This window comes from Canis lupus, chromosome 1 (assembly GCF_011100685.1).
Source record: "Canis lupus familiaris isolate Mischka breed German Shepherd chromosome 1, alternate assembly UU_Cfam_GSD_1.0, whole genome shotgun sequence".
Classification (NCBI taxonomy): domain Eukaryota; kingdom Metazoa; phylum Chordata; class Mammalia; order Carnivora; family Canidae; genus Canis; species Canis lupus.
The window spans coordinates 29,466,339-29,482,725 of NC_049222.1; the positions used below are offsets into that span (position 1 = coordinate 29,466,339).

Sequence of the window (16,387 nt, forward strand, 5' to 3'; positions counted from 1 at the left end):
CATGTATTCACTACAAATGCGACATCATATGTTTCTCCCATCCTACATCACAAGCAACTTGGATGTTGTGTTCATCTTCATACTCCACTGGTTGCCTAGTAAATCGAATGGCATGTAGTAGGTACTCAATAAAAGCATGAATAAATGAATAAGTTAATGAATGTATAAAATACTGGGCTATGAATCACAGTAGAAAGGTGTAAGTCCTGGCTCTGCTCTTGACTAGTCATCTGTCATTTCCCCTCTCATGTAACACGCTAAGAGTCAGGTTGAGTGATTGCTAGTTGCTTCCAACTCTGTGTGCTAGCATTTGTTTTTGGCTAAAGGCCTATCACGGTGAGCATTGTCCTTGTGCCACAGGAAAGAAAGATGGCCTCATGCCCAGCACAGGAGCTACCCTACCAGCATGTATCTTTTGGCACCCCAGGCCCAGAAGTGGAAGTAGCAATGAAGGGAGAAGGCTGAAGGGTCCCTCTGCTTGGCACTACAGAAAAGAAGCTGCTGTTGGCTTAGAACCCACATGCTACATCTTCCTGAAGAATTGCTCCTTGGAATAAGCTTCTTACATGTCTTCTTTGCTTTAATATCATTTTGCATTATAACAAATTCTGAAACTGTATTAAAATCATTCCCATGGAAAATCTCCCATGAAATAATAAGTGTGTGTGAGGGTTATTTTGTAGCAGAGACGGTACAGAGTGCCATGATTTACAAAACAATGGTTGGTTATCAAGTAAGCAAGATGCTTGTAGGAATGTCCAGAGGCAGCATTTAGTATTAAAAGGGCACAGGGTTCATACGGTTTCACTCATCTGTGGAATATAAGGAACACAAAGGATCATAGGGGAAGGGAGGGAGAACTGCATGGGAAGTCTCCAGAGAGAGACAAACCTTGAGAGTCTCTCAACTCAGAAACAAACACCATTGCTGCAGGGGAGCTGGGTGGGGGGATGGAGTAACTGGGTAATGGGTATTAAGGAGGGCACATGATGAGATGAGCACTGGGTGTTATACACAAGTGATAACTTATTGCACACTACATCTGAAACTAAGTATGTACTTGATGTTGGCTAATTGAATTTTTTTTTTAAAAGGAGCACAGGGTCATTGCTTCTGGTTCACTACCAAACTGTTAAACTATGTTATATAGCGTCGTATTTTCAAATGACTTTTTCCCTAACATTTACTGAGTGTGTAATTTATACTACTGGCTAAGTTAGCTTCTATTTAGAAGTACTGAAAAGAATCCAATAGAAATTCACGGTTATACTAAAAAAAAAATCATAAGATCTATTGGATTCTTATTAACTATTGCTTATGTTTTGTCAAGGCTGAATGAATGGAAGTTATTCTCTTGCAGGACGCCTGGGTGGCTCAGTGGTTGAGCGCCTGTCTTCCGCCCAGGGCATGATCCTGGAGTCCTGGGATCAAGTCCCACATCAGGCTCCCTACATGGAGCCTGCTTTTCTGCCTATGTCTCTGCTTCTCTCTGTGTGTGTCTCTCATGAATAAGTAAATAAAATCTTTTTTTAAAAAAGTTATTCTCTTGAAAGAGAGAGTTTACTCAGAGTTTATGATGTAATTTTACATGAACTCTGAAGAAAAAAAGGACAATTTGGACATTTTAACTCAGTACAAATAAATAGCAAACAAGACCTCGGAAGGTGTCTAGCTACTCAGGCAGTCTAGTGGATGTTGAATTGTACTAAATTCATTAAAGGGGAAAAAAGGAGGAAGGAGAATAAATTTAAAACACCACGGCTATATTCCATATCACTGCATGGACACTTCCCACCTAAACTGCCTAGCATTAAGACAAAATAAACTCCAGGTCCTTCCCAGTGAAATGTTCTAAGGATGTATTACCTCACTACAGCTTCATACTTGTCTGAATTCTTTTGGGGCCTTCAGGTCCGTCTATCCCCTGGCCATACCAGAAACAACCCCCCCCCCATCAAAAATCATTTTTTTCTCATATGCTTTGATAACCAAAGAGGGAAAGAAGACAAAAGAGACAATCTAATGTAGGTCTCCCTGTGAGGGAAGATAAAGACAACTTTTGATAGCTATTTGGGACAATGTAACTATGAAGAGGTCATTTTAAGGATAAATAAGTGGAGTATCTCCAAAATTGGAAAGTGTTTGTGCCTAGAACTTAGGTAATTACAGCCAGAGGAAGGAAGTGGGAACAGCTGGTGTGGGGTTGCCAAGTTAAATTGATTCAGGGTGGGAGAAGCAGAACTAGTAAGCAGGATCTCAGTTTCCTGAAAGAAAAGGAGCAGGCTGGGAGTTCCTGGCTGGGAAAGAACATGGTTCCCCAGCTGGTGACCTTCTGGGTTCTCCCTTCTAATCCCACTTTCTGTCGGAGGGGAACTAGGCAAGTTTTCCACCAAAGTTGGGTAAAAGAGGAATATTTCTTATACTACCCAGCTCCATCCTCTTACCTAATTTCCAAACTTCAAAACAAGACTAGGAAATATTAGATGCACTGTTGTGAACACCCCGGGCCTCTCTGAGAATGTGGGACTTGTCTTTACCCTTAAGCATGCTGCAAAAATAAAGCTGAGCCAGCTCAGGGGGAAGACGCCAACACAGGTGTCACAGGACTGGCCCGTCTTCAAAGTTAGGAAACGAATTATATTTGTGCTTACACGTTATGCTTGTATAAAAAATATAAAAGCTCAAGTTAAAAAAAAACAAAAACAAAAACCTCAATAACCTAACAAGAACCTAGACAATCATATTTTTAGAGGACATATGAAATGTGTGTGCAGACTTAGAAGTATACGAGATGACAAGTCAGACAATATGGGGCTTGCCCTGCTCTCACACTTACTGTGTGTGCCTCTAAGTCATTGTATCTCTCTGGGTTTATTTCTCATCTGTAAAGAAAGTATCTTTCATCTGCCTAATCTACGTAGTAAATACCTAACTTGTCTAGATCCTTGGATTGTTTTTAAAGAACTGAAATAAGTTTACGAAAGTATTTTAAGCATTTTAAAGACACATGAGTTTTAATGTTTAATACTCATAATGAGTATTATAATTGATTTTAATACTCATAATACTCATATTATCAGTATGAGTATTAATATTATGAAGGCAAACAACCCTAACTTGCTTCCTATTTTACCAGATCTAGAGACATTTTATACCTGTACTGTTTTGTGATCGGGGTGAGAACACATCCTTCTCTTGATATGAGCAACTGTCAATTAAAACGACCTGTAGTAGAAGTCAAGTTAAATTATACCAAAGCTAGGGATGCCTGGGTGGTTCAGCAGTTAGGCGCCTGCCTTTGGCCCAGGGCGTGATCCTGGAGTTCCAGGATCAAGTCCCACATCGGGCTCCCTGCATGGAGCCTGCTTCTCTCTCTGCGTCTTTTGTGAATAAATAAATATAATCTTAAAAAATTATACCAAAGGTAAAAGGTAATCCTAAAAGAAATTCTAGACTCTCTTTGCCTTTCCTCTAAATTTTATTTTATGTTGAAATAAATACATCTTGCTGTAAGTTGGAGACAGGTCTTTAAACAGGGCTGGTGTACTGATGAGTGATGTTTGACACATACAGAATTTGAAACAGCTTTTTAACACAAACTTCTCTTTATGATATGTTGCTATTATAATTAACTTCCTCTTCTTTGACACCAGCTCTTTTTTTCAACAACGCCTAACTGGACCAAATTATTCAAATGCAAGTTATTTCTTTTAAAAAAAGAACAACCCTATTGTTGTATAGCCAGAAGTATAATGAATTTCTGTACAGTAAATCACATTTTTCACATACATTTCAGTAAAAATGTCAAGGATGCATCAGACGGACCTAAATAGGATGATGGGTTGGAGTGCCACAAGATCAACTTGCACAGAAGGATCATTTATTCATAATGAACAAAAGGGAAGAGAACTCAGGCAAGCGTTGCCCCATTTGGTGGGCATCAGGAGGCTTTCTCCTGTGTGCAGAAGTATTCCTTTTTGCTCTTTCATGTATTCAGACTCATGGGCCTATGATGAAAGTCTGTACAGATGAAGAAAATATCTGGTGCCAACTCAGTGATATGATGGCATCTTCCATTCACAGTGTAGCACAGACATCCTTCCCTCTTTATGGTAATTAGACATTAGAAATGGTGGGCAGAGGTGAGGAAGATCAAGGAGGCATGAGGAAGGAATGCAAAGGCAGACTCCATCCTGGAGACAGAGAATTCCTTAGTAGATGTAATAACATTGCTAAATGCCATGAAAGAAAACTGGATTCTCCAGTCTCAAACTCTTTCCAAAAACTTAGGGATGGATTCTACAACTGGGAAATGAACTCGTGCTAAATAAATCATTCATCTAGTGGGTCAATTCAAGCTTCTGAGAAAAAATCTTGATAAAGCAATGCTCATATATACTACTCATCTGCTCCTCCCCCAAATTACTTACCCACCGCCCCCCCCTCGTCCGCTCTGATGTGCAATGACTATAGCTCAGAGAAGAGTTAGATCATAAAAAAAAAAGAAGAAAGAAAAGAGTTAGATCATTCCTACCAGTGAAATAAAGAAACAAGACTGTTCCTTCTCTCAACAGAAAAGAAAGATCTTCCCATGAAATAACAAGGTTTGGGACAGCTATGCTGGGGCAGGGGGAGTGTGGAGTGCCATAGTTTACAAATCGATGGTCCGTTATCAAGTAAACAAGATAATTGTGGGGATGACCAGAGGCAGCAGTTCATATTAAGAGGACACAGGGTCAATGTTCCTGGTTCACTACTAACTTGTTCAACTTCTTTATAGGGTTATATTTTCAAGTGACTCTTTCCCTAACATTTACTGATTTATTATTTATTATTTATTTTTTTTCCAGTCAGGTGCTGGAAAGAATCCAATAAAAATTCACTGTTACACTCAAAAAATAAAAAAACCATTGGAAAAATACAAATGTTGATTTCATACACAATTCATACTAAAACTAGATTCCTCTTAGTAATTAACTTTGATAAAAGAGGTAAAGCTTTGAGGGGGTACAAGGGGGAAAAATGTATGGGTTTAAGAACATTATGGAATCTGAATGGATTAACTAGATACAAGTAAAAATTCAACTTAAGTTTGAAGTATTTAAACCAAAAATTACCCTCATGTCTTCATCAATTTACTAGAAACTGGCACAATCACTGAAATTGAGAACAAGGACATCACTATTCTTTTTAAAACTGTAACAATTTGCTTTAAGTGGAAATGAATAAGTATTCGAAAAACAGACTTAATATCCAATTTCTCACAATAAATTCTAAAGGAGATTGAGTTCCTCCGTACCTGCAGATAAAGGATCATAAGTACCACAGTACTGTTTGAATGAACAACTATGATAATTCTTCCTCAAGTTTCATCCATGCTGTAGCATGTGTCAAAATTTCCTTCATTTTTAAAGCTAAATAATATTCCATTGTATGTATACACCACATTTTGTTTTATCCATTCATCTACTAATGGACACTTAGGTTACTTCTACCTTTTGGCTACTGTGAATAACACTGCTGGGGCATGGGTGAACAAAAATACCTCTTTGAGATCCTGCTTTTAATTCTTTTGGGTATATGTCCAGAAGTGAAATTGCTGGATCATATGGTAATTCTATTTTTAATTTTTGAGGAACTGCCATACTATTAAAAATGGATGATTCTTAAAGCTATTTCAGTGATGGTGTCACAAATTCTGGTTTGTGCACCTAAGATTTCATGCTAGTCAGATCCCAATCTAAAAAATACTAGATACACTGAGGCAGAGTAAGAGTTTCTGCCATCACATATGTATGTAATATACTCAGTAAGATAGTGAAGGAGTAACCATGTAGATAGATTGCTGCAGAGATTGATCTATTAAGGAAAATCCCATCTGTAAAAATAATTTTTCAAGCAATGATTAAAGAGAAAAATACAACTAAATTTCTTGAAAAGGGAATCGTCTCACATAATCATTACTTTTCTTTTCTTTTTTTTTAAGATTTTATTTATTCATTCATGAAAGACACAGAAAGAGAGGCAGAGACACAGGCACAGGGAGGAGAAGCAGGCTCCATGCAGGGAGCCTGATGCAAGACTGGATCCCGGAATCCGGGATCAGCCCCTGAGACAAAAGCAGACGCTAAAACGCTGAGCCACCCAAGCATTCCTAATCGTTACTTTTCAACACAAGCTGTATCACCACTAACTGATATGCATATCAATCTCTACGATACATTCATTCTGTTGTAGATAAAATGGGAATAAAACCCATCTTGGTGCAGAAAAATCCAAGTGTATCTGAGCCTTTTCAATCACAGAACACTAGGAAAAAAGAAATGAAAAACGATTTTGGGATTCGAAAGCCCAGAATATATTAAATGATCTCGACAGACACAGGAAATAATAAAGTATCACAAACTTCTTCCGTAAAAAAAGAATTGTGAAATATTTCAACTACATAAAATGTATAGAAATTATGAGATACCCATGTATATGCCACCTAGACTTAGAAATCTAATATTACAGATAAACTTGAAGACTGGGCTTTCCCCCAAGTTCTACTCTATCCCTATCCCCCAAAGAAATAACTACTCTGAATTTGTTGGTTGTGACTCCCATGCATACGTCAACCCTCTATAACACAAATAGGTATAAAAGCACCTGTCTCGCATGTGATTAGGTTCTGTATGAATGGTATCACGTGGCACACATGCTTCTGTAATTTGTTTTTGTTCTCAACACTGTTTTTGAGATATATTGATAGTGCCACATAGAGCTCTAGTGAACTCATTTAAGTGCTCTATACTATTCCACTAAATGACTATACCAGAAAGTATTTGTTCATTCTCTCGTTAACAGGTATTTACCAGTTCCTTTGGGGGAGGGGTTATTACAAACAATGCTAATATAACATTGTTGATTAGATCTCCTTCTCCATGCCAGAGACTCTCTTTACAGTACACATCCAGGGACAGACTTGCTGAATCTTGGTGCTATGCTTACCGGATAATACTAGGTGTTGCCAAATTGCTCTTTGGAAGTAGTGCCAGTATACCCTCCCAGCAGCACTGCCTCTTCCCACTCTCCACAGCCTTGCTGTGGGCATCTTAAGGGCTTTTAATCGTGGACTATCTGATGGTGTGCAATGGTATTTCCTTGTTTTGCTTTGCTTTGTTTTTATAAGCAGCATTGTCTAAAGTGAGTGGGGAGTGGCCTAAAAGGAAGAGAGGGAGCCTAAGAAGGGGAAATGTGAAGAAATCTCAGCAATTAGAGCTGAGAGCTGTTGTTAGAAAGGAATTTCTGATAGAAGTAATGGCTCATTAAAATAATTTCCACACTCTCTACACTAAATAGCCATTCATTTCCCTCAAGTCCTTTCTTTTTTTTTTTTTTTAAAGTTATTTATTCATGAGAGACACAGAGAGAGACAGAGACATAGGCAGAGGGAGAAGCAGGCTCCCCACGGGGAACCGATGTGGGACTCGGTCCCGGGACCCCAAGATCACAACCTGAGCCAAAGGCAGATGCTCAACCACTAAGCCACCCAGGTGTCCCTCCCTCAAGTCCTTTCTGATGTCAGATGCATTCTGTGTGTCTGCCCCATGGCTCATTGGTCAGTAGTGTTCAGACTTACTCTCCCATTTACTGAGAGACCCTACGTGGAGATCTGATCATTTCTGTAATGCAGGAAATTAATCTGAAAAAAAGCTGTTTCAGCTATTTCTTATTTTCAAGAAAATAAAAGTTTTAGCATAGAGTCTCATTAACAGCCACATAAGAAGTTGCCATGATACTTAGTTAAAGAAAACTGCAAAAATTGTGTTGTTAAAGTGCGAAGGGGGAAAAGATCAACTTCTCTTTCTCAAAGTGCACTGATCTTTTTTTGAAAAAAGTTAAATATCTCATTCTTCTAAGATAGTATTTGTGATTTCAAATGGATACAAATTTTATTGCAAGTAGGTGATTTGATTAGATTCTAAATATCCTTTCATATGAAAATTCAGACGTAGCTTTCAGGTACTTTATGGTTCCTATCAATTATTTTTTAGGAGTTTAAATTTAAAAGTTTTTTTCCTATGATTTCGTCCCAAGAATTTGCTCCCAATGAGAAACTGCTCTCTTCAACAAAGAGCAGAAGATGAAAATTAAACTGGTGTAGCCTTACTTTCTAGATGTCCAAAGAATCAACCTAAGGGAAGGTCGCCATGTGACAAGAATAGCATTCTCATTCTGTCTTTACCCTGTGAAAATAGGGAGATGCTTCGTTTTTATTTTATTGGCTAACTTATAAAAAATATGTTATGTATAATAACTCCTATTCTGTCTTATTTCACAGCAGTTTTCTATTGGTAGAAGGCAGGGATTACACCTATAATTAATTGCAACAGAAATTAATAACATTAAACACACACATGCACGCACACACACAGACTTTTCTCAGCAGAGGACCAGAAACATTTCTAGGGCTCAGAGGAAATTGTTAGACTGAAAAAAATACTTGCTATCCCATTGAGCTTTGTCCTCTGCAACCAGATACTTACTTGGGCTGGGAACAAGCTAAATTAAACCAAACAAACAATGGCAAAAGCTTTAAGTTAATGGAAGGAGGGAGAGAAAAGAAAGGATGGTTGTTGCATGAAATGACTCAGGGAGGCAGACATAGTTGATGGGTTTTCTAAGTGAACACACTTAGCAGGTAAAGTCAGATATCCAAACTAGAAGAAATTGCAATAAAGCTTAGTGGTTAGGAGGGTGGGTTTTAAGAGTCAGGCAGACCTCGTGTTTACTAATTATATCACTTGGGCAAATGATTTAATTTATTTAAGCCTTAGTTTGCAGCTCTATAAAATGGTGGTATAATAGGACATAATATACCCCAAGGGATATCTGTGGAATTCGATGAGAAAATATATGTGGGTAAAGCACATACTAAGTGCTTGGTTACAAGCAGCTAATATGTACAAGATAGGTGAGTTAATTTTAGATAGACTAGCCTTTTTGAAGAACTATTGTATTCACATACCAACAGCACTTCTAAACAAAAGCTGGCAAAAAGCAATTAAATAAGTCAGTTTATTTGTCCCATGCAAATTTCTGATAAAATTAGCTTCAACTCTTTCTCTCAGATGTAATTTTAATTCAGTTTTTAAAAATTGCCCCAGGAAAGAGTAGTCATAAATGAAATCACCAGATACCAATAGGACAAGAAAAAAAGGGGGGTAGAGTGAAAAATGTCTAACACAACACTGCCTGCTTAGAATACTTAAAGAAAATGAAATAGTACAATAAACAAGAATAAATAAAATAACCTCACTCCTTTATCAACTGCTAATACATGTTATAAACAATAGCAAATCAAAATGTTTAATTAAAATACGCCATCACAAAACTTTACAATGCATTTCTTAGAGGGCTAAATAAAGTAGGGGTAGCTTAAAGAATTACTCCAGGTTAAAAAAAAAAAACAACCACAAATTCAGACAGAGTAGGGGCAAATTTGGGGGAACTATTTCAGAGTATTCTGAACAGGGATAGACTATCAATGCCCAGCACAATGCCTGGCATGCAGTAACTGTATTTGCTAAACTAAACTATAGATTTTTCAGAAAAAGCCATACAAGCTTTGGATACTCAGATAAAAATGAAATGGGCAGCCCGGGTGGCTCAGTGGTTTAGCACCACCTTTGGTCTAGGGTGTGATCCTGAAGACCCGGGATCGAGTCCCACATCGGGCTCCCTGCGTGGAGCCTGCTTTTCTCTCTGCCTGTGTCTCTGCACATCTCTTTCTCTCTCTCACTCTCCCTCTCTCCTTCCCTCCCTCTCTCCCTCTCTGTCTTTCATGAATAAACAAATAAATAAAATTTTTTTTTAAAAAAGTGAAATATTACTTTTTTTTTTTTCATGGTCATGGGGTTAAAGATCTTCATATAACAATTACTAAGCCATTAGAAATATGGCTCTGGGTTTTAGAGCTCCACGTCCCAAGGCTGGCTTCAATTTGAAAACTGGAAGATCTAGATGAGAAAAAGCCACATAAAGCTAGCTGAAGGTTTCAAAAAGGAAATGGATGATACCAGGTTCAGCATGAGTTTCACTGAACTGTTAGATGCTTTTCAAAGAATCACACAATGATTGCATTGCAAAAGCATTTTAGACGATCTTTTTGGATGGTAGAAATATCTTCGTATCATTTTGATCCTATCACAGAGAGAATGACATGGGGCATGCTGAGTTTTGTAGACAAATATAGTAGATTTTTACTTCCCCTTCCCCAAGTTATTAAGTTATTGAAATCATTTCCCAGTGAAGAGGATGGTAGTTTTCTGGTGATATTTGGAGACAGAATTTCTATTCAGAGCCCTTTCAGTAGGAGGTGGATTTCCAGTTAAAGACAGGTATGTCCGGGATCCCTGGGTGGCTCAGCGGTTTGGCGCCTGCCTTTGGCCCAGAGCACGATCCTGGAGACCCGGGATCGAATCCCACGTCAGGCTCCTGGTGCATGGAGCCTGCTTCTTCCTCTGCGTATGTCTCTGCCTCTCTCTCTCTCTCTCTCTCTGTGTGTGACTATCATAAATAAATAAAAATTAAAAAAAACATTAAAAAAAAAGACAGGTATGTCCAATGGAACCCTCAATGGTGACACAGCAGGGGGCCTAACCAAAATTTATGCAACCTCCTGGTCTGTCTCCGCAGTGTGCAATGGATGACTTCCTAGTAACATGGTCTCCTCAGTGGCAATTCAAACTGCAGCTCAGAACTCAACACTAAGATTTTCCTACCGGTATATCATCAAATTTCTACATTGAAGTCTAGATAAACCTCACAACTTCACTAGTAATTGCATAACTATTGGACTGGCAAAAACAAACTTTCACAAACTAAGCCACTTAAATTGCTTTGGATGTCAGGGACACAGAGAGGTATCCCTAGACTTCTGGTACCCAGTGTAAATATTTAGTAAACAAGTCAGGTACCTTCAGTGACTGCAGAGAGTCTGAATTATTATCACAGTAGAGGATGATGTTGTTGGCCATGCTGAAACTTTCTCTCACTCCCAGGTGGTAAAACAAGGACGGCTGCCGGAAGGCATCACTCATCTCCACCACAGCAATATCTGCAAACAGAAAACAGAGCCCCCCAAAAGATGACACCCAAATAATGCCCAGTAAGCACATTTTGGTTTAACAACTTAGTATTCTCAAAGACGAAATGAGGAAATGATAGGGATTTTCCCTCCTCACTTATCACTGAATTTTGAATTTGCAGTTCTACCCGGAAGTGGTTTTAGAAAATGCAGCAAACCTGCATTTTCTTTTTACACATGAAAGGGATCACATAATTACTGGAAACTAAGTGAAGTCTGCAATGGTGGGATGCTGGAGCTAATGCTCTCTGTTAAATTTCAACATTAAAGCAAGTGAACTAAGTTTCCAGAAGCAGACCCACAGGAAGCTGCAGTAAGTGATAAATGTAAAATGAGATTTTAAAAAGCAAATGGGGGGGGGCATCTGGGTGGCACAGTGAAGAGGCCAACTCTAGGTTTTGGCTCAGGTCATAATCTCAGGGTCAAGAGATCAGGTCCTGAGACCTGCAACACGCTCAGCTCTCTATCCCTCATCTTCTGCACCTCCCCTCAAATAAATAAATATTTTAAAAAATAAAAATAAAAAAGGAAATAGGTGAGACTTTGAATTAACCCAGAGCTGATTTTATAACTTAATTAATTATTATTATTAATATCCAGCAAGTCCCTAGTATGTGTACTCAAAAAAAAAAAAAAAAAGAAAAAGCAAAGGTACAGAAAATTATGACTGAGAAGGAAAATATACCCACAGGTACAAATTCTACCAAAGCTCAGAGATGATTAACACCAAGGTAGTATAAACCTGATACCAATATTTGACAAGAATGTCAAAAAAATGACATATAGGTTAGTCTCAAACTCATTTTATATATGGACAAAAATATGAAAGAAAAATGAAAAAATGCATCAAGCATTATATTGTAAGAAAACTAGATTATGGGTTTGAAATTTATTTTGGTAATGCATGGATAGCTCAATGGGAAAAAAAAATCATCAGCATCTCCACAGCTGCCTCAAGTGCTTTAATTAAACTTCAAAACCCATTTCTTATTAAAAATAATTACAAAATAAAAATAGAAGAGCACTCCTTTAACATGAAAAATAATCTATTCTGGGGTGCCTGGGTGGCTCAGTCAGTTGAACATCTGACTCCTGATTTCAGCTCAGGTCCTGGCTTCAGGGTTGTGAGATCTAACCCCATTATGCTGGGCTCTGTCCTGGGCATGGAGACTGCTTAGGATTCATTTTCTTTCTCTCTCTCTCCACCGCCAACTGCCCCACCCCTCTACCCCCTGTTTCTCTCTCTCAATCTAAAAAGAAAAAAAAAATATATATATATATATGTATATATATATATTCACAACAACTTCCAACTTTGTGTTGATAGATAATCCATGGAATTCAGGAAAAAGACAAGGCAACCAATTATTCCCACTACTACTAGTCAGCTTTCTGAAAATTCCAGATAATGCAATAAGATTTCACAAAGTAAGGAAATATAATAGTATAAAATAAAATACACAATTATCATTACTCAAAGATGTTTTGGTTGTCAACCAAGAAACCCCAGTAGAATCAACTAAATAACTATTATAAGCAATAATATAATTTAATAAGGTGTTGAGCTGCAAAATTATTATGAAAACCAAGAGCTCCCTTTGTAATCATAATAAAGGTCTGGAAAATATAATGGCAAAACAATTCCAAAATGAAAATGTTAACATACCTTACAACAAATTTAACAGATGATGCTAATTTGTTAAAAATATTTACAATATGTGACAGGTTAAAGGTTAATATCACTATAAACCAACACTTATTGGTCAGGTTAGGACAAATAAGCAACCATAAAGACATTACAATAGAAAATTAGGCTATAGACATAAGCAGGCAAATTCACAAAAGAATAACTAAAATGGTAAATAACAAGAACTCTATACCTCACTACTAATAAATGCACATAAAGCAAATTCTAAAGTACCTTTTTTTTTTTTTTTTTTGGTCTGACAAGTAGTCAAAAATATTAAAGAATGCCCAATGGAGATGCAGAAAAATGATACTCTTACATGCCAAAGAGAATTTTAAACTTCCTAGGACACTTAAATCCTTAAAGTTATGCACACTTTGGGGGCCAATAGCTCCATTCCTAAGAATTTACCCAGAGAAAATGTCTATAAATGTGGCGGGTTTACTTCTAAGTATGCCCACTGAAATTTATTTTTTACCATAAAAATGGAAAATACTTAAGTATTCATTAATAGGGAAATAGGTAGAGAGGTAGATATATAGATAAGATTCAAAGAGTGGTTTATTATGCATCATTGAGAACTATACTGTTGAATCACTATATTATATACCTGAAACTAACATAACACTGTATGGTAACTACAACAGAATTAAAATAAAAACTTAATTAAAAAAAGAAAACGGTATTGTGGAAGAATGTTTAGCAATGGAAGTAAATTCAAGGTATATTACAAAAAATATTAAGATATAATACATTGTAATGTATATATTCTACACATGTGGATTTAAAAATGTCTGGAAAAAATATACTTATGTGAATAGAAAAAGTGTCTGGAAAGTTGTAGACCAAAATGTAAACCATGATAATAGCTGTGTAATGGGATGGTAATGTAATTGTATGCGAAAAAAAAATGTCTGGAAAGTCTGGAAAGTTGTATACCAAAACGTAAATCATAATAATAGCATGTAATGGGATTGTGCATTATGTTTTCTTCTTTATTCCTTCTCTATCTTTTTACAATTTCCCTTATGAACAGTGATTACTTTTCTAATTTAGGAACCTATCAAAATAAAAGAAAAACACTAAAACCCCGAGTGACTTTGTAAGACCAAACTGCAGCACAAAAAATAACACAGGCTCTTGAGAAGCTGTTTGATGCAGTTGGCCTTGTCTAATGAACGTGAGCTTAGAATTCACATTCTGTGAAGGAGAAATAAATCAGATCAAAAGGGGACTGAAGACAGAGGATTTAGCGAGGTTATGAAAAACGCAGCCAGGTCAAAGGAGCTTCAAAAGACTTTTTTTCAAGGCTAAAATGACTTAAAGACTCTTTAATAGAAATAAAGAGTTTTCTTTTGGGGTCCTTATTTCTACATCAAAAATCAGCACATGAGAAAATGAGTCATTGCATCCCACCTACACACCCATCTGCCTCCTATGCCCACAATGCTTCCTCCTCCCACAGATGCCAGCCAATCGTCCATCAGTCACAGTGCTTTAAAATCAAGAGACAGGGTAAAATGAGGCTGAAAGAAACCCAATGAAACAGTAGTTAATGAAAAACAAATGAGAGCCATGCAAAGAAAAATACTAGCTAAATTAAAGTAGCCACAAGAAGAGGGGAAATGGGTTATTTCCAGAGAATGGGCTCCTGGGATCTCATGCTAATCTTAATAAAAACACTGCAAGAGGCTTTCAGATTAAGAGAAAAACTAGACATTCAAAATAAATTGTACAAGCAAAATAAGGCATATTCCTTAGGTCTGAATGTCTAAGCAGGAACAGCTACATTTTGGGATGCTGTATAGAGAACATTAAAAATGCTTGTTTGGGGGATCCCTGGGTGGCGCAGCATTTTAGCGCCTGCCTTTGGCTCAGGGCACGATCCTGGAGACCCAGGATCGAATCCCACGTCGGGCTCCCCGTGCATGGAGCCTGCTTCTCCCTCTGCCTATGTCTCTGCCTCTCTGTGTGTGTGTGTGTGTGTGTGTGTGTATGACTATCGTAAATAAATAAAAATTTTTTAAAAATGCTTGTTTGTGTAATTTTAAAATATTGAATACAGTACAACTCAGAAAAAGAACAGGAATATTTCATTATTTAACAAAAATATCATTTTATCATGGCTACCTCCTGACCCTGATGGCTATCTTCTCAAAAGTAGTAGAATAAACAGGTGTAAATTATCTTCCTTGTGAAATTATCTTAAATCATGTCTAAAATGCAAAAAAAAAAAGATGTAATTATAGTAAACAAACACCTGATACTCCACAATTCTTGAAACTCATTTATATGAGTTACACTTATATTCACTTTATTTCACAAACATGTTTTTAGTAATTACTATGTGCCAGGCACTCCATGCTTATCAAATACTAACTCAGTCTTCATAAAACTCCTTCGTGCTAGGTAATATTATTATTTCAGGACTCTGAGGCAGAAATGTATAGATAATCTATCCAAAATCAGCTAGAAAGTAGTAGTACCACTTCTATCCTTTGAAGGATTTGAATCCAAGCAATCTAGCTGGAGAGTCCATGCTCTTAATTCTTCACTGAGCCACATTCTATACTTACAGGATATGGAGGTTCTCAAGATCACAACATAAATTTAGAGGTGTAAAAAATATTTGGGGACCAAAGCATATATTCCTGTCATGTATTTTGTGACCAAATGCACTTAAATAATTTTCTGGTTGAGTTCTTATGGTAATATTGTAAATAATACTGCTATACTTAAAAACTGAAAACTAAGTCTGTTTAAAAATATAGACAAGGGTATACCCGAGGTGTCATTTTTTTCCTTTCTTCCAACTGAGTTGATGTTAAATGGAGCACAAAATCAGATTTACCAAGGGTTTATTAAAACATAATAAATTTTTAGGGCAATAACATAAAACCGTTGTGCCTAATTGCATTTTGGTCACTAAATGGCAGTGATTCATGATCTGTTTCTTTTTTTATTTAATTTCTCCTTTATAATACCATATCTGTTAGTTAAATATCTCACATGAGCTTCTGTTGCTTGTAAAAAGCAGAGTTGAAGCAGAACATTAACGTTCAGTTACTTTTTATCTAGTCAATATTTTCCTTAGGCATTAGATACTGCTGACAAAGCAAGAGCCCAGTAGTGATCTGGCTTGTACTATAGTCTACAAAGTACTCCAAAACTCCATTATCAATGGAAACTTCCCACGTTATCACACAGAACTAGCCATTCAGTCATGACAGGTTAATCCCCCAAGATGACCTATGAATGCCAATTTAATTCTACAAATGTCCTGAGCACTTAACATATAAAAAGTTTTGTTATTTGCTTTTATGGAAGTTAAAAGAAAAAATTAACTGGATATGGTTTTTGCCATGAATTGGCAAATACTGACACAGGACAGATTGTAGCTAGTTCTGAGGATGTACAAATGGCAACCCTCCGGGGCCAGGGAGGCCAGCCCTGTTGGAAGGGATGATGGAAGCTGGTGTGAATGAGGCAGCAGCCTCATGTGAGTGAGGAGTTAGAATGGAGCACCTCAAATTGCACACAAAAAAGAGAAGCCCTCTGGGTGGTCCAGC

At 37.2% G+C, this 16,387-nt stretch overlaps 1 protein-coding gene across 1 annotated transcript in view; it reads right to left on the reverse strand.

The window, feature by feature from the left end:
• Positions 1–16,387, reverse strand: part of MAP3K5 (mitogen-activated protein kinase kinase kinase 5) — a 198,397-nt gene that overhangs the window by 128,363 nt on the left and 53,647 nt on the right. The window contains exon 2 of the mRNA XM_038526115.1: positions 10,962–11,101. Within this exon, the coding sequence (XP_038382043.1) occupies positions 10,962–11,101 (140 nt within the window). The remainder of the gene's footprint in view (positions 1–10,961; positions 11,102–16,387) is intronic.